This window comes from Nilaparvata lugens, chromosome 9, assembly GCF_014356525.2.
Source record: "Nilaparvata lugens isolate BPH chromosome 9, ASM1435652v1, whole genome shotgun sequence".
NCBI classification, from domain to species: domain Eukaryota; kingdom Metazoa; phylum Arthropoda; class Insecta; order Hemiptera; family Delphacidae; genus Nilaparvata; species Nilaparvata lugens.
Window position 1 is genome coordinate 31,996,593 of NC_052512.1, and position 25,328 is coordinate 32,021,920.

The 25,328-nt window shown below is 36.1% G+C and overlaps 1 protein-coding gene across 1 annotated transcript in view; it reads left to right on the top strand.

Annotated features, from left to right (window-relative positions):
* The window catches only part of LOC111047062 (myotubularin-related protein 10-B), a 65,480-nt gene that overhangs the window by 25,687 nt on the left and 14,465 nt on the right, over positions 1-25,328 (top strand). Inside the window, exons 5-9 of the mRNA XM_039435247.1 lie at positions 188-312; positions 4,985-5,006; positions 9,728-9,840; positions 12,797-12,958; positions 23,797-23,942. Of these exons, the coding sequence (XP_039291181.1) occupies positions 188-312; positions 4,985-5,006; positions 9,728-9,840; positions 12,797-12,958; positions 23,797-23,942 (568 nt within the window). The remainder of the gene's footprint in view (positions 1-187; positions 313-4,984; positions 5,007-9,727; positions 9,841-12,796; positions 12,959-23,796; positions 23,943-25,328) is intronic.

The window sequence follows — 25,328 nt, forward strand, 5'->3', positions numbered from 1 at the left end:
TAATTGAAGAGAAAACTTAATGAATTAAGAATCTATATGAAAAATTTTGAGTTAATCAGTCCAGTAGTTGAGACATAATGATGCGTCAAACATAATTTTCCTATCCCGTACGTTCCTTTATTTCCTTTATTATAGTATAGATCGACAGTTGTAAATGAATCTTTTATGATTGTCTATTTCATTGCAGAATATGAGAACGATGACCTTCAGCTTTAAGTTTTCTCCAGTGGGTCATGGAAAAACGCTGACCAATGCGTTATTGCATCATGCCTTTCCCAGACGTCACCAGCTGCTGTATGCCTACGATTTCAGGTATGTGCAGAATTCTTAATATAATAGAACTATTAATAGCAGTATTTGATTGGCATTTAAACCCTTGTTTTCTATGGGGTTTTTGAAATCCCTTGTTTATGTGAACCGTCCAAGGACCAAGATTTGAAGACCAGTATCAGGGAAGAAATTGCTAACATAATGCCTGGAATTACAAAATTAATCAGTTAACTATCCATGACATCATAAGGAATATCTACTTAGCCTATGCACATGTTCTATTCACATATTGTTTGGAGGTGTGGGGTGGCGCATATGATACTCATTTAAAGAAAGTAGACGAAACGTAGACAATAATTTTGGCAACGCTGTAGTTTATCATTCAGAGTGACTTGCATATCGTTAAGAACAGAATTACAATACATTAAATGTGGGAAGATGAGAGATTGAACCAATAATAATTTAATGTTTCTAGGGAGGATATCGTGCATTTTCTTCAATGCATGCATGGCTGAGAATACCTTTTTACAAGTTTTGTTCACTTGTTCTGACCAGTCAAGAGTATTATTCATAATAATGCCTAAATTTTTAACTGAGCTACAGTAAGGAATGTCATTACCGTCTACACTAATTTTGTGAATCGATTCAAGGTCAATATTGTTTATAAGACGAGAATATCCAATTATAATGGGTTGTGTTTTGATGGGATTAAGCTTAAGGCCATTTTTCTTTGTCCATTCCACTATCGAATTGATATCCTGATTCATTATTCCAACTGTTTCATTAATTTTTGTTATGGGACAGCTTAAATAGATTTGAAGGTCGTCTGCATAAGTATGGAAACTGGAGAATTTGATAATGGAAGAAAGGTCATTAGCATACAAAGTGAAGAGGAGAGGGCCTAAAATTGAACCTTGTGGTACTCCATGCATAACGTTTTTCCAAGTTGACTTTTTGTCACCGACAGATACACATTGTTTCCTACCTAATAGATAGGATTTAAACCAAACTAACGAGTTGTGACTGAAACCAAGAATAGCCAACTTATTCAGAAGGACTGTATGATCAACAGTATCGAATGCTTTAGAAAAATCAAATAGGGTGAGGATGGTGCATTTTCTTTGGTCCATAGCTAACCTTATATCATCAGTGACACGAAGCAGAGCTGTCTCAGTTGAATGGAATTTTCTAAAGCCTGATTGAAAGTTATGAAGCTTACTATTGTTGTCTAGAAATTTTACAACTTGAGCATGAATGAGTCTTTCTAGCACTTTGGACAATGCAGGTAAAATACTGATTGGTCTAAAATCCTCAACTTTATTGGGTGATGGAACTTTATTTAGAGGGCGAACCAGAGCAAACTTCCAGTTTTCAGGGAAAATGCCTTCTTCAAGTGACTTGTTGAAAATGTATGTAATGGTTGGTAAAACAGCAAATAACATCTTCTTGATAAATTTAATAGGAATTTTGTCTACACCCATAGCATTACTATGAATACGTTGAATTGCTCTGAAAGTGTCTTCTTCTGAGATTGGATGGAAATGAAATTGATCAGTGATTGGTAAATCTAAGTTTGTAACCTGCTCTTCAAGATCATCAATGTGATTAGCAATGACAACTTCGTCGCGTTGGTTAGAGTGTGAAACGAAATGGTCATTTATATTATTCAATGGTAAGTCAATTTGTGGATTCGATTTCTCTTTGCCAAGCCCGAATTCTTTTATTCCCTGCCAAAGTGATTTAGAGTCTTGTCTATTGTTTGTCATAAACGAATTCAAGTACCTAATCTTTGAGTTCCGTAATTCCTGTTTAACCCTATTTCTAAGGCTCCTATACTCTATCAAACTGTCCAAGTCAAATGTCTTTTTAAATTTTCTATGTGCTTTGTCTCTACGTCCCATCATCTTAAGTATGTCTTCAGTCATCCACGGTACTCGTCGTTTTCTATTAATCCTCCTTGTCACATAAGGTGCATGTTTGTCATACAAAGTCAAAGTCCAATTCTCGAAAGTCTTGACCATGTCATCAACTGAGGGTAATGCTTCAATTTGATGCCATGGAGTCTGAGCCACATCAGTCAGGAAGGCGGCTTCATCAAAGTTTTTGAAGTCTCTATAAGTGATAATTTTCTGTTCTGGCTTGGGTATCTTATGGGAAAGTACACAGTAGATCAAATCATGTCTAGAAATAGCTGGGACTGAGATTTGGCCTGCTTGAACAACCTCATTGGGATCACTAACAATGAGAAGGTCAATGAGTGTGTCTGATTCATTAGTATGATGAGTTGGATCGAGAGGTAAAATAGTCATGTTTAGGCATTGGAAAATTGTAGTCAGTTGAAAGTAGTCAAAGTTACGATTTGTCATGTTCAAGTCGGTGTTCATATCCCCCATAACTAGTATACGGTTATAACAAGGCATAAGAGAAAGCAAGGCACTTTCGAAATCTGTGAAATGACCTATTTTTGGTGGGCGATAACAGATACCAACGAGTAATTTATCAGTACTAGATAAGGATAATTCAAGTAGCATAAACTCTGGTCTGGAACAATACTCTTGTTTAGATGTGATTAAAACTTTTGTTTTGATACCTTCTTTCACATAAATTGCTACACCCCCACAAGCTTTATTTAATCTATCATTCCGGAAAAGATTATATCCAGGCAATGCAACAAAATTTGATGAAATACTAGGCTTCAAAAATGATTCGGAAATTCCGATTATATTGAAGTCCTGAAAACGGAAGATTGCTCTGAGTTCATCAATGTGGCAACTGAGGGATTGTACGTTAAGGTGAGCAGCCTTGAAAAGTTTTTTGAAAGAGTGGAGCTTATTTGCTAGAAACATACCTGCGTCATTATTACTATTATTGAAATAATCATACCTACTTGAGGGCGAGCGAGCTGACGTGTCAGTGAGAGGCATCATGGAAGCAGCAGACCAATCGTGAACCGACCTCAGAACGACACATGACGGGGAAAATGGGGATGAAACTGATAAAACTTAACCTAAATGAAAAAGTCTCTTGATTCGAGTGCATTCAGCATGCCTTGACAGTTCGGCTCCCTTCACTATTTAAAGCACTAGTTCAAAACAAAATTCACTAAACACAATAAGATGTAGATGTGTGGAGTTCCGGTGATGAATAATCCTAATGGTGAATAAGACGAAGATTGAGGAAGAACTGGTAGTGGGAGATCTGGTCCAAGTGGAGATAGAGCGAGTAGGTATCCAGTAGTGGAAGAATCGGGTCCAAGTGGAGGTAAGCGAGAAGGAATCCAGTAGTGGAAGATCGAGTCCAAGTGGAGACAGAGAGAGATGGAATCCAGTGGTGGAAAATCGAGTCCAAGTGGAGATAGAGAGAGATGGAATCCAGTAGTGGAAGATCGTGTTCATGGTGGAGATAGAGCGAAATGGGATCCAGTAAAAACTGAAAAAGAGAAGAAAAAGCCAGCAGAAAAACGAAAAATCTTTGAAGAAAGTTATCAATTGAGAAAAGATACATAATACAACTGATAATGAATAATATCCCCATAAAATTGAAGAGGAATAGTATGATTCAATGTGGGAAAGAATCGAATATTATATGGATAAATATATGGATATTATAATATAATATATGGATACTAGTAGAAGGTAATCAGATAGAAAGAGAAAAGGTAGGAAGATAAATAGATATAGAAAGAGAAATAAACATTTGAACATGCTGGATAGCTAGTGAAAAAATCACAGGGAAAATAATGATAACAATGGGGAAGAAAAGAAGAGAAAGAAGGAATGTGCACAAATTGAGAAGAACTTATGAAACTGAACTATAGAATAAGAAATAGAACATCGTATTGTGATCTTGAATTAATCAAGGAGAGAAGAAGAAGAAGAAAAGAAGAAGAAAAGAAGAAGAAAAGAAGAAGAAAAGAAGAAGAAAAGAAGAAGAAAAGAAGAAGAAAAGAAGAAGAAAAGAAGAAGAAGAATAGAAAAGAATAATAATCATCATCGCAAACAACAATATTCAAGTAATCATTATAAATATAAGATCAAGAAGAGAAATTAGAAAGAAAAATAAGAAGTAGAGGAGACGATGGAGAAAGTGCTAGATTATTTTAGATGAGTTTTAAATAGGATTGAACGGTGAAGTGTGAAAAATATTATATAGTATTAGAAGTATAATTAACTATTGGGAGTTGCAATAACAATAAAAGTAGTAAATTGAGAACTGTAATATTTTAGTGATGAATGTCTAAGATAACATTAAATGAAACACAGCCCCTATATAAGCATATGAACAGACTACCCACCCCTCCGTTCTATCAATAATTCTTCACACATTTGCTTCTATTGCTCGAGCTGTGGCAACAGTAGGAGATATCATTATGTACACCTAATATAGAAGAGATTACTATCTTTACCTATAGATTACATCCATATCTATAACGTATGTTAATCATCCAATTTATTTGAAATTCAGCATTTCGAAAATTATTAATTATGGAAATAATTTTGGTAAGAGATGTAATAATTATTAGTAAGAATAGAGATAATGATTCTCTAAGTACCCTCTGGAGTATAGTAGTTGATGCATTGAACGTAGTTTTGGGAATTAATATCAAGATAAATTATTAATCAGTATTAACAAATGTGGATCTCCTTAGTTTGAAATAATTGCCTCATACATAATCATAAATAGCAGTGGAAAGATTCATTTATAGAACAGAAAGCCAGCTCATGAAAAATGCCAAGGTATATCTATTGTGAAATGTTTTAATACGAATTTCCTATTTTTGTAGTGAAGGGCACCTTAGTAATCGAATCCTGAAATGATTTAATTTACCTTTATTTTTTGAAGGTCGGTCATCCTCTCGACTGTGTGGACCCTCTTGGATCCTCCCTCGCCGATAGAGATCTTGATCCTCCCGTCCGATGACCAGACATTCCTATGCCCATGACGGTCGGCCGCAGCGTTGAGGATCTTGAGACGCTCCGCAGTCAGATCCTCGCGAATGGTGACGCCGGAACCCTTCAGCTTCCTCTTAGCGTCGAAGATCATCTTCCTGGTCCGGTAGCTGCAGAGTCGAACTATGATGGGTCGGTCCTTGGGTTTAGCTTGCCCTTGTTGAGGTGGTTGACGCCTTCCAACGCGATGCGAGCGGTTGACATCCGCCAGAGTCACGGGCACGTTCAGCTTCTTGTTAAAGACATCGAGCGCCAGCAGGTCCGTGTCTTCTTTGTCACTCTCCGGGATCCCAAAAATACGTATAGAATGTCGGCGCCCATATTGCTCGAGGTCGTCGACCTTCAGGTGACAAGACACCTCCAGCTCACGAATTCTATCGTGCAGCTGTTTGTTCTCCTCCTTCAATGCCTGAAGTTCCTCGAAAATAGATTTCACAGCCATTGATACAGCACTGTGGACAGACTCTTCGATTTGCTGTCGAATAATGAGGAGGGTCTCTTCGGACAATGCTCCAGAAATAGCTGGCTTCGGAGCATTGACCTCATTCTTCGGTGTGCCTCTATTCGGTCGAACCATCGTGTACCGTTAGGTGGATTTACACTTTTATAGGCGAGAAGGTGAACTGAAGATTTAGGAATGTTTTTTCAAGATAAATAAAAAGAGTGTGAGTTAATCAAAAATATAATTTCACTATTGAATTAAGCTCGAGAAACTGAGCGTATAGATGTTTGTTATAGGATTTGTTTAATAGAGTGAGATTGTTTTGGTGAATTGGCGTATTTATTTGAATTATCCTTTAAAAGTAGCAGGCCCAGGACCCTAAAAACCTGGTGGTGGCAGCGCTACTGTAGAGCACTGTCATGCTCACCACGCACGCCACACAACCCATAACTCGCTTATTAGACCACTTAAATTTTCCAGTTGCCACTTTTCCTGACTCTTATAATGACCTTAACAATTACATTGAAAAAGATTATTCAATTTAAATGATAAAAAAAGTGTACCAAACAGCCTTAATAACAGGTTCCTATCTTCCCCGCAACCCCCTCGCCCAGCATCCCTACCCTACATCTACAGATGTTCCCTAATAACTGCAGACAAAACACGTGACAACGTTATTAACTTTTGTTGCTAACAAAACTAGCAGCCAAAAGAAAATGTTATTAACATAAGTTAAGAACTTTTGTTATCAACTCTGGTGTAAACGCATTATAATTTGTTTACATTAGATCAGATGAATATCATTATGTTAATGATCACACCTGTTTCAATTTAAAGTATTTTGAAGACAGTTTTTTGCTTTTTATTCCGGCTGTTATATAACATGAATAGTCTCGTTAATGTAATGTAAATGTAATGTAAATGAAATCATATGGAAGTCAATTATATTGGTAACAAGATCTTGTTGATAACAAGGAATTTTCTCTTAGAAACACGAGTTGTTAACTTTTTGACGATTCTGTCAAGTTAATATCTTTTTGTTGATAACTCGTGTTATTAACACCGGTGTAAACGCAGCTTAAGATTCAAGCCGACGGTTTTGCATTTTTCTCTATGTTAATTGAAGAGAAAACTTAATGAATTAAGAATCTATATGAAAATTTTGAGTTAATCAGTCCAGTAGTTGAGACATAATGATGCGTCAAACATAATTTTCCTATCCCGTACGTTCCTTTATTTCCTTTATTATAGTATAGATCGACAGTTGTAAATGAATCTTTTATGATTGTCTATTTCATTGCAGAATATGAGAACGATGACCTTCAGCTTTAAGTTTTCTCCAGTGGGTCATGGAAAAACGCTGACCAATGCGTTATTGCATCATGCCTTTCCCAGACGTCACCAGCTGCTGTATGCCTACGATTTCAGGTATGTGCAGAATTCTTAATATAATAGAACTATTAATAGCAGTATTTGATTGGCATTTAAACCCTTGTTTTCTATGGGGTTTTTGAAATCCCTTGTTTATGTGAACCGTCCAAGGACCAAGATTTGAAGACCAGTATCAGGGAAGAAATTGCTAACATAATGCCTGGAATTACAAAATTAATCAGTTAACTATCCATGACATCATAAGGAATATCTACTTAGCCTATGCACATGTTCTATTCACATATTGTTTGGAGGTGTGGGGTGGCGCATATGATACTCATTTAAAGAAAGTTTTCATTTTGCAGAAATTTTTAGTCAAAGCAGCCTTGGGCAAACCAAGGATCTATCCTAGTAGGGACGTTTTCCAAGAAATGAATGTTCTCACCATAAGACAGCAATATATAAAAAACTTAATCCTTTCTATTAATAAAACTAAACATTTACCAACAATCCGTGCTCTCAATTACAACACTCGTCCATCGATTACAATGAAATTCATGGTCAGATTCTCCAGACTTTTAGTAAGTAGAAGACAGTATGAACACAACTGCAATATGCTGATTAATATAATTCCCTTAAACTTATTCACCCATAAAATAAAAAAAAAACTTACAAAAGATATTGATGAATGGGTAAAAACTAGAATATTTTTCTAAATAGACTTTTAATCATAAAATTACACATAATAGATTGATTTGGTGAATACCTAAAATAATATTGTGATTTTGTGAATTTCAACAAAGTTCTTTTTTTGTGTTTCAGTCCAAAAAAAAAAAATCTTTCAATGATTTGAACTGAACTCATTGCTAGCGATCAGACACGTGTCTCTGCTAGCAATTATTGCCGGTAAAATGAGTACAACTGGGATTTCAGTTATGTTACAACTAATTTATTTTTATTATTTCTAGAATAGAGTATATTCTGAATTTCTGTAGGATGTACCCAATTATTATGTGAATTTGTAATTGTATAAATTTTGTATATATGGCAAATAAATTGAATTGAATTGAATTCTGGCAGGAGACATGACAAACGCGAGAAATCGTTTTTTTTATTCATTTATTTATACAATGATTGGGTTTCAATTCCTGCAGTACCTGGATTTTATAAGCGTGTAATTTGAGTTTTTTATGTAAAACTTTGTGAACCGTTGTTTTCGGAATACCTAATTCAACGCTTCGACGAGGGATGGACTTCCCAGGACTTCTAATTGCCGATTGTCTAATTTGTTCAACCGTTTCGTCCGGTACACTTGGTCTGCCGGTTGATTTCTGTTTCTGAACTGATCCGGTTTCTTCAAATTGATTAAACCAGCGTGTTATGTTATTTTTGTGCGGTGGATCTCTTCCAAATTCACGTCGGAACGCACGTTGAACTAAAATTACGGATTTTAATTCAGCCATCAATAAAACACACTTTGCTTTATCTTTAACCGAGAACATAGTAACTCACTAAACTCACCGCAACAACAGTACAAGAACTGATGTTGAGGTTAGAACAGCTTATAAACAAACTTTTGGGTTAGAGGCTTTCAGAGATACCAATATAACATTTTAAAATTTCCCTACAATCTTCCTACGAATTACTGAAACCGCACCATTCTTTTATGATAACCCGGTATAATATAACTATTAATAGCAGTATTTGGACATTTAAACCCTTGTTTTCTATGGGGTTTTTGAAATCCCTTGTTTATGTGAACCGTCCAAGGACCAAGATTTGAAGACCAGTATCAGGGAAGAAATTGCTAACATAATGCCTGGAATTCTGGCAGGAGACATGACAAACGCGAGAAATCGTTTTTTTTATTCATTTATTTATACAATGATATGTACATACAATATCATTCACAACTATAAATTTATTTTACTCAGTGTATGGAGAATGGGGGACGTTACCTACCTGATTTGATATCCAAAACTAATTGAAACAAAACTTTATATATGTTGATAATTATTATTAAACGAAAATCCAAATTAAATGCTATAATTCAACCCGAAGACTTCTGCTACTGCAAATATTGACTACAGGGTAAACAGCTAGATGGAAATTAAATAAGCGCTACTATTCAAAAATCATTTGTCAGCCCGGGAATTGAACCCAGTACCTTCTAATTGCCGGTCAGGAATGCTTAACCTTACACCAAACTGACAATCTCTGGATAGCAGCGCTCATTTATACGAAGCCATAGCGGCCAGCCAGTCTACAGATGGAAATTTACTGAGATGTTGCAATTATTCAAATGCTGATGAATTGATAATTATTATTAAACGAAAATCCAAATTAAATGCTGTAATTCACACAGAAGACTTCTGCTACTGCAAATATTGACAACAGGGTAAACAGCTAGATGGAAGGAAATTCAATGCAGTAGCAGAAGTCTTCGGGGTGAATTCAGCATTTAATTTGGATTTTCGTTTGATAATAATATTATCAATTCATCAGCATTTGAACAATATTTGCAACATCTCAGTAAATTTCCACCTTTATATATGTGTCTGCATTACGAAAAAATAAATTCAAACTTTCTGATCCATACAAAGAGTTATATTTACTAAAAAAGGGAGTTTTGCTGCCGCACCCTGTACTTAGTGTTTGTCTCTCTCTGTTCAGGGAGCCGTACTACAAGTGTGAGAGAGACACCAGCATGTTCCGGGAGGCGGGGGAGTGGGGGAGAGAGTTGGCGCGCACCGGCTGTGTGGGCTGGAGGCTCACTGGAGTCAACCATGACTTTCAACTCTCCAACAGGTCAGTCAAACTACAAATATCACTTCTTCTTCTTCTTATCCTTCTACCTCTCCTCCTTCTCCTTCTACCTCTCCTTCTCCTTCTCCTTCTTCTCTTTCTCCTTACTTTACTCATTTGTCATATGGAACAGTTCTGCTTTTATGTTTGTATGTCACCAGATCTCGTAAACGATTATCACGAAATTCGGAACAAATTAGGTTTATTATATAAAAATTCGATTGCACTTGGTCTCATCCCTGGGAAAACTCGCTGAAGGACATTAAAAGGATGATTCATCCTTGGAAAAACAGCTGAGACTTTTGTCGTGCGAGTGCGAGCCTCAGCTGTTGAACTATCGCATTCAATCAGCTGATCTCAAGAGAAATATTACCGAACGTAGTGAGGTCTATGTTTCAACTCGATTTGCTTTTGTCTATCTGTATGTAACGCGATTACGGCCAAACGCGTTGATAGAATTCGATGAGATTTGGCAGTAATATTCCTTTTTCAACTGCGCGTTGATGTATACACAAGGTTTTTTGAAATTTTGCATTTTAAGGATGATATGAAAAGAAAAGGAATTCCTCCATACTCTTATATCTCTATATATACTAGTAGTTCTGTGAACAGTAGACCTCGCGCTCAGTAAGTTACATTGACCTGTTGTTATGTTTTCTCGAAAATTAATAAATAATTCATCAATTTAAAATGTCTACAAAAAATCCCAAATAAACATAGAGCTTTCTGTCCTATCTTACCGTGACGTGTCGTCCCGGAATGTGAGTGTGAGCGCTGTTATTAATCAGGTCTGGCTGCCGTCAATACGCCAACCCAATCAACCCATCAGAAAACATTCTGTGTTGTCGTGTTGGCGAAAAATCGATGTGTTGAAATTAACAAAATAAACTACCATAATACTGATTTCCTAAAAAAACTTCATTTCTCACTTTTCATGATTTTAGACATCAATTTCTTTTCAATAATATTTTTTACAATTTTAATCATCAGATTAAAAAAGAAAAATGTAAAAAATGTTTTCTATCAATATATCCAAACTCCAAACTAGAATCATGGCCTCAGCTTATGGAAAGACAAAGTTAGTAGACAACGGTCTACTAACGTTTGTGGAAAGATACATTTTCAAGATGTTCGATGTTTTTGAACGGGTAGTATTATAGTCCACTAGACAGTTGATTTATGATGAATAATTCTATAGTATGATTTTTACGCTTATATGGGTGTTCGAAGGAAACTCCTTTTTCTTTTGTATTATCTTCAAAATGCAAAATTTTAAAAACCTAATGTATACGTCGAAAAGGAAAATTCGAAAAGGAACATTATTCATGTATATCTATTGCTGCGTTACGCTGTAAATGCGCAACATATAAACATTTAAACATAAAGAGAAATGCAAACCGTAGACTTGAATCTTAGACCTCACTTCGCTCGGTCAATCATCTACTTTGAAGATAGGATCAATCAGACTATAGAATTATTCATAATAAATCAGCTGACAAGTGGATTATTCTTCATTGCATTCATTACACAGATGTCTGGCCGTGTCTATTTCTATAGGGTTTCAATATTTTTCATGAAGCGTGTCCATCAGTATCAATATTCTCACATTTGAAAAACAAATTTAATAGGTGATTGAAAATGAAATAAAAAATGATTAAATGAACTGAATAATGCCGAAGAAATTATAATATTCTTGATTGAAAAAAAATTAAAATAGTTGAGAAATATTTTTATCAGATGGAAAGATTATCACGAAACTGAATAAATCATCATATGGGATACAAATTCAAACGTGAACTGAGTTCATTAACATAAGTGAGTTTTCGATCTTGGAGAAAACAAATAACAGTTTTAAGAGTAAATTATGATTCAACTGAAGCAACTAGAACAGGTGATATCAGATACTTGTGAATGAGAATACTGCTTGAGGTCTACTGTTCACAGAACTACTAGTCGACATGATCAACGATATGATTTTGTTCAAGATTCATTATTTTTTATTCATATTAACAATTATTGTAGCAAACATAGTATATCATTCTAAATATAAACTATAAATAATATATTATAATTTCCTCTTTAAATAAAATATAAATTTTGTATGCTTTTGTACTCCAGAGCGAGGCTTGGTCTCCCGATATTTAATTCATAAATGACGTTTTCCTACAGATACCCTGAAAAGTGACCATTTGTGCACTGATTGCAGGCTGCAAAGAATCACTTTTCCGCACTAGTGCGCAAAGTGAGTACTTTGCGTACTCCAGATTTGCAGCATGACAACGCAAAATAGTTAGTAGGTTATATGGAGCACCAGTGAAGCAAAATCAAAATTAACTTGGTAACAGTGAGTGGGCTGCTATAGTGAGCAGAGGTGCAACCAAGCACAACGCGCTAATTATTAAGTAGATATTATAACCAAGGACAACGACAGCACACACCACACAGCTGCCCCCCGCCATTCAAACACTACTACATTATTCAGGCAATTTTACCCATAATTACCCACTTTTCATATTCAATGGTAACTGTAGGAAAAATTTAATGTGAAATACGTGCGCAAAGTTCGTTTGCTGCACTCAAGAAACCATTCCGCCCTCGCCTACGGCTCGGGCGTAAACGTTTCTTTCGATGCAGCAAACTGTCACTTTGCGCACTAGTTGCACAAATAACTATTACCTTGGTATATCTTGTCATGCCATTTTTTCTCTATAGCGTAACACTCTATTAAGTTTGAACAATCTATTTAGTTGAGGCTTGCAGGTAACCCGTGCTCTGCAAGGGCCTTTTTTAAAACTTGACCTACTGAAATCTAGAATAATTTTAACCCTCGGTAAATCAAGAATCAATATGCAGAATTTTAAATAAATCAGTTGAGTAGCTGAGACGTCTTTCCTATCCCGTACGTGTATAAGCCAATTGTTTCCTTTATTATAGTATAGATTGTCGTTTGTTGTTGCAGTTTGCCGCAGTGGTTAGTGGTGCCGTCCAGCGTGCTCGATTGGCAACTGAGCGAAGCGGCGCGTCACTTCCGGTTGGGGCGCGCCCCCCTCTGGTGCTGGTCCAACGCCCACGGCGCAGCTTTAGTGCGCATGGCCGATCTCCTCCCCACCATCACTGATCGGTAACTATTTATTGACCGAGCGAAGCGAGCTCTAAGAGCTTGTTCACATGACAGCGACTTACGCTCGGTTGGCAAATCGCTCGATTTGCCAGCCTCGTACACATGACAGCGATTCATGAGCGGTTTGCCCTCGGTTAATACTAGGCAAAGGCTGACATTTAACTTTCTACTGGTGATATATTTCAAAGTTTTTCGATTTGTATATCATCAAGCTATCAAAATGGAAATGTTTTTTCAGAAAAACTTTATTTTCCGATCATTAATTTTTGAGATATGAACGTTTAAAGTTTAAATTTTTGGAACAGAACATTTCAAATACGGTAAGAGATTTGGAAGATAAATTCTGCATGGTATTGTTCATTGAATAAAACCAAAATTTTCTGAAAATGTCAATTTTTAAGAAAGCTATTCAATTTATTTAAAATGACCAAACATAGCTCATCATGTACCTAAATAACCTAAAAGATTATGTTTTGATGAATGAGATTGAGTTTACAATTGTTTATACTTTTAAAAATTTGTTTTAACAATAAAAAATCAATTGATAATCAATGCAGTTGCCAATGAAGTGTAAGCAAATACAATCAATATAAAATTAAAATAAAAAATGAAGATTTTTTTTTATATTTGTCCAAGTTATAGCTGTTTGAATTTTAGTGTCCCAAAGTGGGCTAGTTTATCCTACTATGAAATATGATCCTCTACAAACTAACTTACTAACTGAACTGAAAATTTTAATTGAACTGGAATTGTAATAGAATGTGCACTATGTGAACTGCTCTGCTCAAAACCGCTCGGTTGACTGAAGACATGTGTACGCTCTCATGCCTGCTCTAGTATATCGAGCCGCCCGGCAACCGAGCGACAACCGAGCGACAACCGAGCGACAACCGAGCGGTTGGACTGGAGACTACAACCGCCGCGATTCGCCGGCGACTACTAAAACCGAGAGTTGCATGTGTACGGCACCATGTGTTTCCCTTTACCTGGCAACCGCTCGGTTGTTCAACTGAGCGACAACCTAGCGTAAATCGCTCTCATATGAACAAGCTCTAAGGGCCGGTTTCCGAGATCAGCACTTAGCCACAAAGCTCTACACTTTGAACAGCTGGAGTCAGAAAATTGACTTTCCGAAACTGGGCGTAGTCGTAGTCCACGTTTAAATTAAATTAAAAATAAAAAAAACTATAAAATTGAACACAAAAGAAAATAGTGTAACGTTTCAGCTATTTTGAAATATTTACAGTGAGGTCCACGATATAATGACAGTGTTTGATTAGCAAAGGTATTGCTATCCTTGTCTATCATTCAACAAAGCAGATAGTTTGTCTCTTTATCGCTTTGCTCTGTTGTCAGATCGTCTTTCTACAATGTAGAAGTAATTGACCTAGTGAAGTGAGGTCTTAAGGTGCGTACAGATATACGCGCCGCGAACATGAGCAATTCACTACTAGTTCATACACTCCTACCCGGTCAAAACAGTAAAAATCGACAATAATCGACAGTAATCGGCTTGAGATAACAGTAAACGTTGCGACATAAATGCCCTATACCATGGGATATCTACTTACGCTATTGTTTCTCTATGCTTTTAGTCAGCTGACTATATCTGTATTTTTACAGAAACGGTAAGATGCAGATATGAAAAGTTCGGCATCAGCTGATTAAAAGTGAATTGCTCATGTTCGCGGCGCGTATATCAGTACCTCTGTACGCACCTTGAGATTCAAGTCGACGGTTTTGCAGTTCTCTTTATGTTTATAATATGTTTATATGTTGCGCGTCTACAGCGAAACGCAGTAATAGATTTTCATGAAATTTCAATTTCAATTTCAATTTCAATTTTATTTTTCTTTACACACATACATAAAATACAAGTAATATTAAATTACAACAAGAATAAACAACTAGCAAAATTAGTACAAAAAAAAAACAAAAATGTCCGTACAAGATGCTCCTACAGGTACAATTTACAGGTATGTTCCTTTTTGAATTTCGCGTCGACGTGTACATGAGGTTTTTTAAAATTTTGCATTTAAAGTACAATACAAAAGGAAAAGGAGTTTGCTTCGAACGCTAATATTACCGTAAAAATCAGACTATAGAATTATTCATCACTAGCTGGCCCGGCGAACTTCGTACCGCCAAATAGTTGATGCATCACATGAAAAACTTTAGCTGAATGCACACCTGAGGAGGCACGATGCGGCATTTTGCATCCAGGTGCTTGTTGCGTATTGGTTTGAATGGAAGCACTCACACACACTTCGTCAATTGAAGGGACATTGAAACGCCTTGGGTGATGCCCGGCAGGTGTCTTATCAGCTCTGATGACAATTTTGTGGTAATCAGATGGCATGTGGTGGTCTAGTGCAGTCTTGAATGATGCAATCAATGCATTGTGTTGATGGAAAAATATTTGGAGTTGTTCAACAATTGGCCTTTTTACTGAAGTGCTGTGTGCACAACGCTGATTGACTTGTTTTTCTGAATCGCCCATAAAATAAATTTGCAAAAATTGTAGTCACTATCTGTCATTGGCAATGGGGAACCAGTTCGGTGATAAATTTGTCTCTTAATTTTGAAAGTAGGCATAAATCTATCCTGAACAATTTTTGTTGCCTCAAATAATGTCATTTGAAAGCAATTGTTGTATTGCTGGATATTTTTCAAAAAATGTTTGGAGTCTGCTCCATTTCCGGAAACCAATGAATGAAGTGGTGCTGGTGGTAGAGTCAATTGAAACAATTTGACTTGACCACTGGCGCAACACAATCCGGGTGCTTCATTTTTATACTTATATGCCCCACAGTTGAATTGAAAGGTATATCTCCTTGCTGCTGATTTTCCCATGCATATTGTAAATTTACAGAATTTCGAGTTCTATGACCCAAGTTCGGACGTCGTTCGTACCGCGGCATTAATAAGAATTAAAATTTTGTGAATTCGAAAGAAAATTGAAAAACATCGATTAATTGACCGAGCGAAGTGAGGTCTAAGACTCATCTCTCCTATTCTTAATGTTTTATTTGAGAAAGTGAGTAATTTTCGGTTTAATTCTGCATTTGTATAAAATAAACTACTCACATCTATTCAAACAGTCGAACATGTTGTCTGGTATACTGTTTTTCAGTTTTAATCCTTGCCTGATAATTTTGAAAGCTTCTAGAACTTCTTGATCTGACGGATTCTTCTCCTCAGGTTCGTCACAGCCATCATCATCATAGTCAGTGTCAAGAAATGAAATGTGTGACAAAATCAAGAATGGGAAAGTCCAGTCGTTCACCAGCCTGGTCTACAAATGACAAGTTCTTGGAATTCAATTTTCGACATGTGTTTCAACCTCTATTGACTGTCTACCACCCTATCTTCTTCCTACCTGAATTGCCATTATTTTTAGTCTATTGACCTTTCTGCTGAAACTAAACAAGTCCTTGAAAATGACCGTCTGCTTCCTATACACACTACATTTCTTATGTTGGAATCTAGAGAAAACTTTGTTGTTGAGAGGTCTGAAATTCGTTAAATAGAGGTAAATAAGCAGCTAGAACTTAGAATGTCATGGGACCAGGTAAAGATTCGTTGTGTAGAGGATTTCGTTAAGTGGAGGTTCGTTATAGAGAGGTTCGACTGTAGTAGGTAATGGCAGCACACACTTTTGTCTACCATCTACCGACGGCTGTTGGATGACGCAATGATTATAACAACTGATTTTTATTTCTGTGTGTGGCCAGCTCACAAATCTTCTCTCATCCTATACTATTAAACGAGCAATTTCTGTTTATATGTTTAGATGTTTATGTTGGAGTTTCAAATTAAATCAAATCAAATCATTTATTTGCCATACAATAAATACATATCCAAAACATAACAAAAGAAAATACTTAATTTTATAATCAAAAGTATAAAATAATTTAAAAAAATAAAAATTAAGCATAAATAATACCAAAATCATAATTAGATACTTCTCAATGGTAATCCGGCATCACCAGCAAAAGGAATCAAGCCTTGCCCGCTGGTGAGAGTTGCAATCAGCTAGTTACATTGGTTGTTTCCTAGTTTTATACAATAATAGAGAAAAAATAATCCACGCTTAAAAATATGTTTTTAAAAAATTAGATAATGCCTTCAATTGAAAAGAAATAGTTTTCTCTTATCCAATTTTTTAGTATTTTGTAATTAATTTTTGCTTCCAGATCAAAAGGCAAATCATTTATGAATCTTGTACTTGTATAAATGAGCTGTCTCCTAACTACTGTTAGTTCTATTTTATTTTATTTATAGGTTGTATTTGGTCTAAAAGTATATTGAACTAAATCATTTGAGTTTTAATGTTTGAGTTGTTACCTGGATTCGCGTCCATGGTCATGGAAAAAATACGCATAGTTCTTGAGCACTGGAAGCTCTGAACATATTTTTACTGGTAACACTTGACGAGGTGTAAACAAAAATAACGAGGTTTAACCAGTGGCGGCTCTTCAGGGGCAGCAAGTACAGCCGGGCGTACCAAGTTTTTAAAAATAAAAATATCAATTCAATTATCTAGTTGAAGAAGGAAAATAGTGCAATATGATTTCAAATAAATATTGATACATTTAATACTAGTAGTTCTGTGAACAGTAGACCTCGCGCAGTTGAAACGACGTCCCAAACCATAAGCACATCCACACTGATATACTAACTATTTATTTGATCAGATCATGCTTACACAAGATTCAATTATCATATAACGCTTTCCGGAATTTAGCGCGAGAAAACCAGAAGACATCTAGGCGCCCAGACGAGCTGTTATAAATTCTTTGCATCCAATAGTGCATAAAAATTGCATTCAATGAGGCATGCAATTTATAGTCCACACAGCTGCTAATTTTTACCATGTTACATTGAGATATTGAATTGCATGCGTCATAGCATGCAATTTATAGTCAACTCGACAGCTGATTTATGATGAATAATTCTATAGTCTGATTTTCACTCTAATATTGACTTATGAAGGAGGCTCCTTTTTCCTTTTATATTATCCTTGAAATGCAAAATTTCCAAAAACCTTGTATATACGTCGACGCGCAATTTGAAAAGGTACATACCTGTCAAATTTCATGAAAATCTATTACCGCGTTTCGCCGTAAATACGCAACATATAAACATTTAAACATTAAGAGAAATGCCAAACCGTCGACTTGAATCTTAGACCTCACCTCGCTCGGTCAAAAATATCCTTATCTTTATTTGTGATCTTAGAATGTAGTGTAAATACAGTGAAAAAATATCATACAATATTGCTGGTACATTACTGCTTGCTAGCAACACTGCGAATGCATTTTGGTGACAGCACTGTTCGAAATATGACTATTGTATTGCAGCCAGGTACAGCTCCGACTAGCTGGCAGCACCTATGGCTTGGTTGCCATGACAACGGCTTGCTAACTTTATAGCTTCAGTGTGACTAGAAATGATGACTCATAGCCCAGTTACTGCCCGCTTATCGTAGGTTGCCTCTTGGCTGCCCTGGGTCTATCCTCATTATTATAGGTATTCGCTTGGGTCGGTCATCTTAGTACACGTTGAGGACGTTCTCTTTCCACAACTGTCCTATTTCCTCCTGTTGAGGTTATGTTAGATTGTTGGTGGCAACACGCGTGGTGACTGATGCTGTTGTGTTCTCAAAGTTATCAGTGTGAATTGTATAACGTGAAACATGGAGCCTGAAAACGATTTAGTTTGTTTGCTAATTGAAACACCGTTTTCTAAGTAGAAAGAAAAGGACAGAGAAGATTTGTTAGCTGTCAAAAAGCCTCAACCAATTCTTCATACTCAAAATTGGCGCTGACCGAAGAAACTTCCAGCAATCATGGTACAAGAGTAACTCATGGTTATGTAGGAGCTATTATTTAAATAGACTGTTTTGTTTCCGAATCAACAGACCACCAGTTCACATTATTTTTCTGATATACGAGTATGATAATATATGAATTGATTCAGCCATCCGTGAGGGGGGGGGAGTTATCTAATAACAGGGGGGGGGGTCGATTTGGTTATAACTCGCCTATTCCTTGGCCTACTACTTCAGCTGAACCAGTGAATGAATTCAGCACAAATGTTACATTTCTATGGCTTTTCCCACCCTTTTTCCAACAGGGGATGCTGATCTGAGGTCTCCCCGTCAATCAAAGTGACACCATTAGATTATTTCCGACACTTACTCAAGTACAAAGACGAAAGGAACTGGTCAATGTAACTTAGAGAGCGCGAGGTCTACTGTTCACAGAACTACTAGTAATTAATTAACAAAGTGAGTAATTTTCGGTTTAATTCTGCATTTGTATAAAATAAACTACTCACATCTATTCAAACAGTCGAACATGTTGTCTGGTATACTGTTTTTCAGTTTTAATCCTTGCCTGATAATTTTGAAAGCTTCTAGAACTTCTTGATCTGACGGATTCTTCTCCTCAGGTTCGTCACAGCCATCATCATCATAGTCAGTGTCAAGAAATGAAATGTGTGACAAAATCAAGAATGGGAAAGTCCAGTCGTTCACCAGCCTGGTCTACAAATGACAAGTTCTTGGAATTCAATTTTCGACATGTGTTTCAACCTCTATTGACTGTCTACCACCCTATCTTCTTCCTACCTGAATTGCCATTATTTTTAGTCTATTGACCTTTCTGCTGAAACTAAACAAGTCCTTGAAAATGACCGTCTGCTTCCTATACACACTACATTTCTTATGTTGGAATCTAGAGAAAACTTTGTTGTTGAGAGGTCTGAAATTCGTTAAATAGAGGTAAATAAGCAGCTAGAACTTTAAAATGTCATGGGACCAGGTAAAAATTCGTTGTGTAGAGGATTTCGTTAAGTGGAGGTTCGTTATAGAGAGGTTCGACTGTAGTAGGTAATGGCAGCACACACTTTTGTCTACCATCTACCGACGGCTGTTGGATGACGCAATGATTATAACAACTGATTTTTATTTCTGTGTGTGGCCAGCTCACAAATCTTCTCTCATCCTATACTATTAAACGAGCAATTTCTGTTTATATGTTTAGATGTTTATGTTGGAGTTTCAAATTAAATCAAATCAAATCATTTATTTGCCATACAATAATACATATCCAAAACATAACAAAAAAAAAAACTTAATTTTATAATCAAAAGTATAAAATAATTTAAAAAAATAAAAATTAAGCATAAATAATACCAAAATCATAATTAGATACTTCTCAATGGTAATCCGGCATCACCAGCAAAAGGAATCAAGCCTTGCCCGCTGGTGAGAGTTGCAATCAGCTAGTTACATTGGTTGTTTCCTAGTTTTATACAATAATAGAGAAAAAAATAATCCACGCTTAAAAATATGTTTTTAAAAAATTAGATAATGCCTTCAATTGAAAAGAAATAGTTTTCTCTTATCCAATTTTTAAGTATTTTGTAATTAATTTTTGCTTCCAGATCAAAAGGCAAATCATTTATGAATCTTGTACTTGTATAAATGAGCTGTCTTCTAACTACTGTTAGTTCTATTTTATTTTATTTATAGGTTGTATTTGGTCTAAAAGTATATTGAACTAAATCATTTGAGTTTTAATGTTTGAGTTGTTACCTGGATTCGCGTCCATGGTCATGGAAAAAATACGCATAGTTCTTGAGCACTGGAAGCTCTGAACATATTTTTACTGGTAACACTTGACGAGGTGTAAACAAAATAACGAGGTTTAACCAGTGGCGGCTCTTCAGGGGCAGCAAGTACAGCCGGGCGTACCAAGTTTTTAAAAATAAAAATATCAATTCAATTATCTAGTTGAAGAAGGAAAATAGTGCAATATGATTTCAAATAAATATTGATACATTTAATACTAGTAGTTCTGTGAACAGTAGACCTCGCGCAGTTGAAACGACGTCCCAAACCATAAGCACATCCACACTGATATACTAACTATTTATTTGATCAGATCATGCTTACACAAGATTCAATTATCATATAACGCTTTCCGGAATTTAGCGCGAGAAAACCAGAAGACATCTAGGCGCCCAGACGAGCTGTTATAAATTCTTTGCATCCAATAGTGCATAAAAATTGCATTCAATGAGGCATGCAATTTATAGTCCACACAGCTGCTAATTTTTACCATGTTACATTGAGATATTGAATTGCATGCGTCATAGCATGCAATTTATAGTCAACTCGACAGCTGATTTATGATGAATAATTCTATAGTCTGATTTTCACTCTAATATTGACTTATGAAGGAGGCTCCTTTTTCCTTTTATATTATCCTTGAAATGCAAAATTCCCAAAAACCTTGTATATACGTCGACGCGCAATTTGAAAAGGTACATACCTGTCAAATTTCATGAAAATCTATTACCGCGTTTCGCCGTAAATACGCAACATATAAACATTTAAACATTAAGAGAAATGCCAAACCGTCGACTTGAATCTTAGACCTCACCTCGCTCGGTCAAAAATATCCTTATCTTTATTTGTGATCTTAGAATGTAGTGTAAATACAGTGAAAAAATGTCATACAATATTGCTGGTACATTACTGCTTGCTAGCAACACTGCGAATGCATTTTGGTGACAGCACTGTTCGAAATATGACTATTGTATTGCAGCCAGGTACAGCTCCGACTAGCTGGCAGCACCTATGGCTTGGTTGCCATGACAACGGCTTGCTAACTTTATAGCTTCAGTGTGACTAGAAATGATGACTCATAGCCCAGGTACTGCCCGCTTATCGTAGGTTGCCTCTTGGCTGCCCTGGGTCTATCCTCATTATTATAGGTATTCGCTTAGTTCGGTCATCTTAGTACATGTTGAGGACTTTCTCTTTCCATAACTGTCCTATTTCCTCCTGTTGAGGTTATGTTAGATTGTTGGTGGCAACACGCGTGGTGACTGATGCTGTTGTGTTCTCAAAGTTATCAGTGTGAATTGTATAACGTGAAACATGGAGCCTGAAAACGATTTAGTTTGTTTGCTAATTGAAACACCGTTTTCTAAGTAGAAAGAAAAGGACAGAGAAGATTTGTTAGCTGTCAAAAAGCCTCAACCAATTCTTCATACTCAAAAATTGGCGCTGACCGAAGAAACTTCCAGCAATCATGGTACAAGAGTAACTCATGGTTATGTAGGAGCTATTATTTAAATAGACTGTTTTGTTTCCGAATCAACAGACCACCAGTTCACATTATTTTTCTGATATACGAGTATGATAATATATGAATTGATTCAGCCATCCGTGAGGGGGAGTTATCTAATAACAGGGGGGGGGGGGTCGATTTGGTTATAACTCGCCTATTCCTTGGCCTACTACTTCAGCTGAACCAGTGAATGAATTCAGCACAATTGGACACATTTCTATGGCTTTTCCCACCCTTTTTCCAACAGGGGATGCTGATCTGAGGTCTCCCCGTCAAATCAAAGTGACACCATTAGATTATTTCCGACACTTACTCAAGTACAAAGACGAAAGGAATTGGTCAATGTAACTTAGAGAGCGCGAGGTCTACTGTTCACAGAACTACTAGTAATTAATTAACAAAATATATCATCTTAATTATGAAAATTCATTATAAAAAATATAATTTCTTTCTTAATAAAATATAAAATTTATTATTTTAAACAAGAATGAACAGTTAATATTACATCAATAAACCTGTATCAGCTACCGTCTATAGAAGGCATTAACAAGACAGAGGATCAGCAACGTTGTTCTTTATCTTTCTTCACTGTCATAACGCATTTTCGTACTATTTTTCCATAGTTAGAAAAACCTTCAATCTTCCATACTTTATTTGCACAACTTTCTTTTTGTTTTGTTTTAATGTGTATTGTTGTTGTTGTTTGCATCTATTCTTTTCGTTAATCTCTGTATTAAACTTGTATGTGTGTGTGTAAAAAGAAATAAATTGAAATTGAACGTGGACCTCACTATAATATTAAGTGCATTCTCACTTTATAAGTGTTATTAAAATTCCAAGTTTTTTTTAATTAGTGGAAAAGTATGGATATGAAACAACAATTATTATTCATTCAATCAAAAAAAAAAAAAAAAAAAAAATAGAATGATTTTTGTTCGCATGATCAAATAAATAAATATCCTAGTGTAGTATGTTTGTTGTCTACTTATGGAAATTACTGAGATATTTCAGTTGCTAAAATTCTAATGAATTAATAATATTATTAAACGAAAATCCAAATTAAGATGCTGTAAATCACCCCGAAGACTTCTGCTACTGCAAATATTGACAACAGATAAACATTCCTGACCGGCAGTTAGGAGGTACTGGTTCGATTCCCGGGCTGACTAATAGTTTTTGAATAGTAGCACTCACCGAATTTCCATCTATAGTGAGGTCCACGTTATAATGGCAGTGGAGAAAGATAGGAGAACAACGTTGCCGATCCTCTGTATTGTCAATGCCTTCTACATATGGTAGCTGATTCAGGTTTATTTATGTAATATTAACTGTTCATTCTGGTTTAAAATAATCATATATATTTTATTAAGCAATACATAATATTTTTCTATACTCTCATAATCGATTTACATAATTAAGATGAAATATTTTAGCAGTTAAATATTAATTCTACATTGTTAAATGACGATCTGGCAACAGAGCGAAACGAGAAAGCGATAGCGCTATCCGCTTTGTTGAATGATAGACAAGGATAGCAATACCATTGCTAATCAAACACTGCCATTATAACGTGGACCTCACTATAGCTGTTTACCCCGTTGTCAATATTTGCAGTAACAGAAGTCTTCGGAGTGATTTACAACATTTTAACTTGGATTTTCGTTTGATAATAATTATTTCTGTTGTGTTTAGAGTGAAAGAGAACATCATGCTAGAAACGGTACGCAAGAGTCATCCTCTACTCAGTACGCCCGTTGTGATGGAACTCAGCAAGTCACTTCCTTCCACCAAAGACATACAGACGAGTTTCCTCAAGCTCAGAGAACTGTGCGCGCCCGGTAAGATATTTCATTTATTCTCCTCTAATCTATACTTTAACTAGCTGGCCCGGCGAACTTCGTACCGCCAAATAGTTAATGCATCTCATGACAAAATTTAGCTTGATACACACCTGAGGAGGTGCGATGCGGCATTTTGCATCCAGGTGCTTCTTGCTTATATTGGTTTGAATGGAAGAACTCACACACACTGAATCGGGCATGGCGTGGAACGGTGTGATAAGGCAATCTCCATAAGATCAACACTTTGTACCACCAAGCCGCGGCTCCTCAGGTGTGCTTAGCCTTAGCTTAATCTGATGCACTATATTTCTATGAAAATTATCCAACAATCAGTATTTACATTTATATCTCAATATGGACTTTCTATGAGCTTAGTTACCGTTGTTCAGCAGTTTGTATTTTTAGATATAGTTGAATGCAGCTTGCTGGGAAATTGAAAGGTATATCTCCTTGCTGCTGATTTTCCCGTGCATATTATAAATTTACAGCACTTCGAGTTCTACGACCCAAGTTTGGACGTCGTTCATACCGCGGCATTATCATTAAAATTATTAGAATTTTGTGAATCAGTAGAAATAAAATAGAAAAACAGATCTACCGACGGCTGTTGGATGACGCAATGATTATAACAGCTGATTTTTATTTCTGTGTGTGGCCAGCTCACCAATATTCTCCCATAAGGATTACATGTAAACTTTGAAGGACCGTAGGAAAGAGCCCTGAAGTCGGATTATATATTTGATAGACCATAAACCTGGTCCTGAACAAAACGAACAGAACTAAAAAATATCATCAGATTCTGTGCACACATAGAAAAGTTAATGAATGTCAAAATTTGAGGCTCGATTTTTATTTATATTGAAGATAAAGGGAAGAACTGACTTATACACGTACGGGATAGGAAAATTATGTTTGACGCTTCATCACGTCTCAACTACTGAACTAATTAACTTGAAATTGTGCATATAGACTCTTAATTGACCGAGGCTGGTTATAGGTCTATTTCAAACTCTTCAAGATTCTCCCAATGGTCCACAGTATTCAAAGGAAAGATCCACACGCTTAGCGCAGATACACAACAGAAATACCTCCAGACATCGTACTGTTATCATTTATATTCTATTATAATTATACACCGTGATTCAAAAAGAATACCACAACTTTGAAAATTGATAACTCTGCAAAGAATAAACGGAGAGTAAAGCACTATCTGTCATCGATTTGTGGAAGCTCTGAAGTTTTTTTAGTTCCTCATTTAGTCCCATTGGCACTCATCTGTCCGTGCCTATTTGAATGAAAACTATCCGAGGCAATGGATCCGCTGCTAAGCAGCTCGAGACAGAGCACTTCATCACTGGCCTCCAAGAAGCCCTGACCTCACCC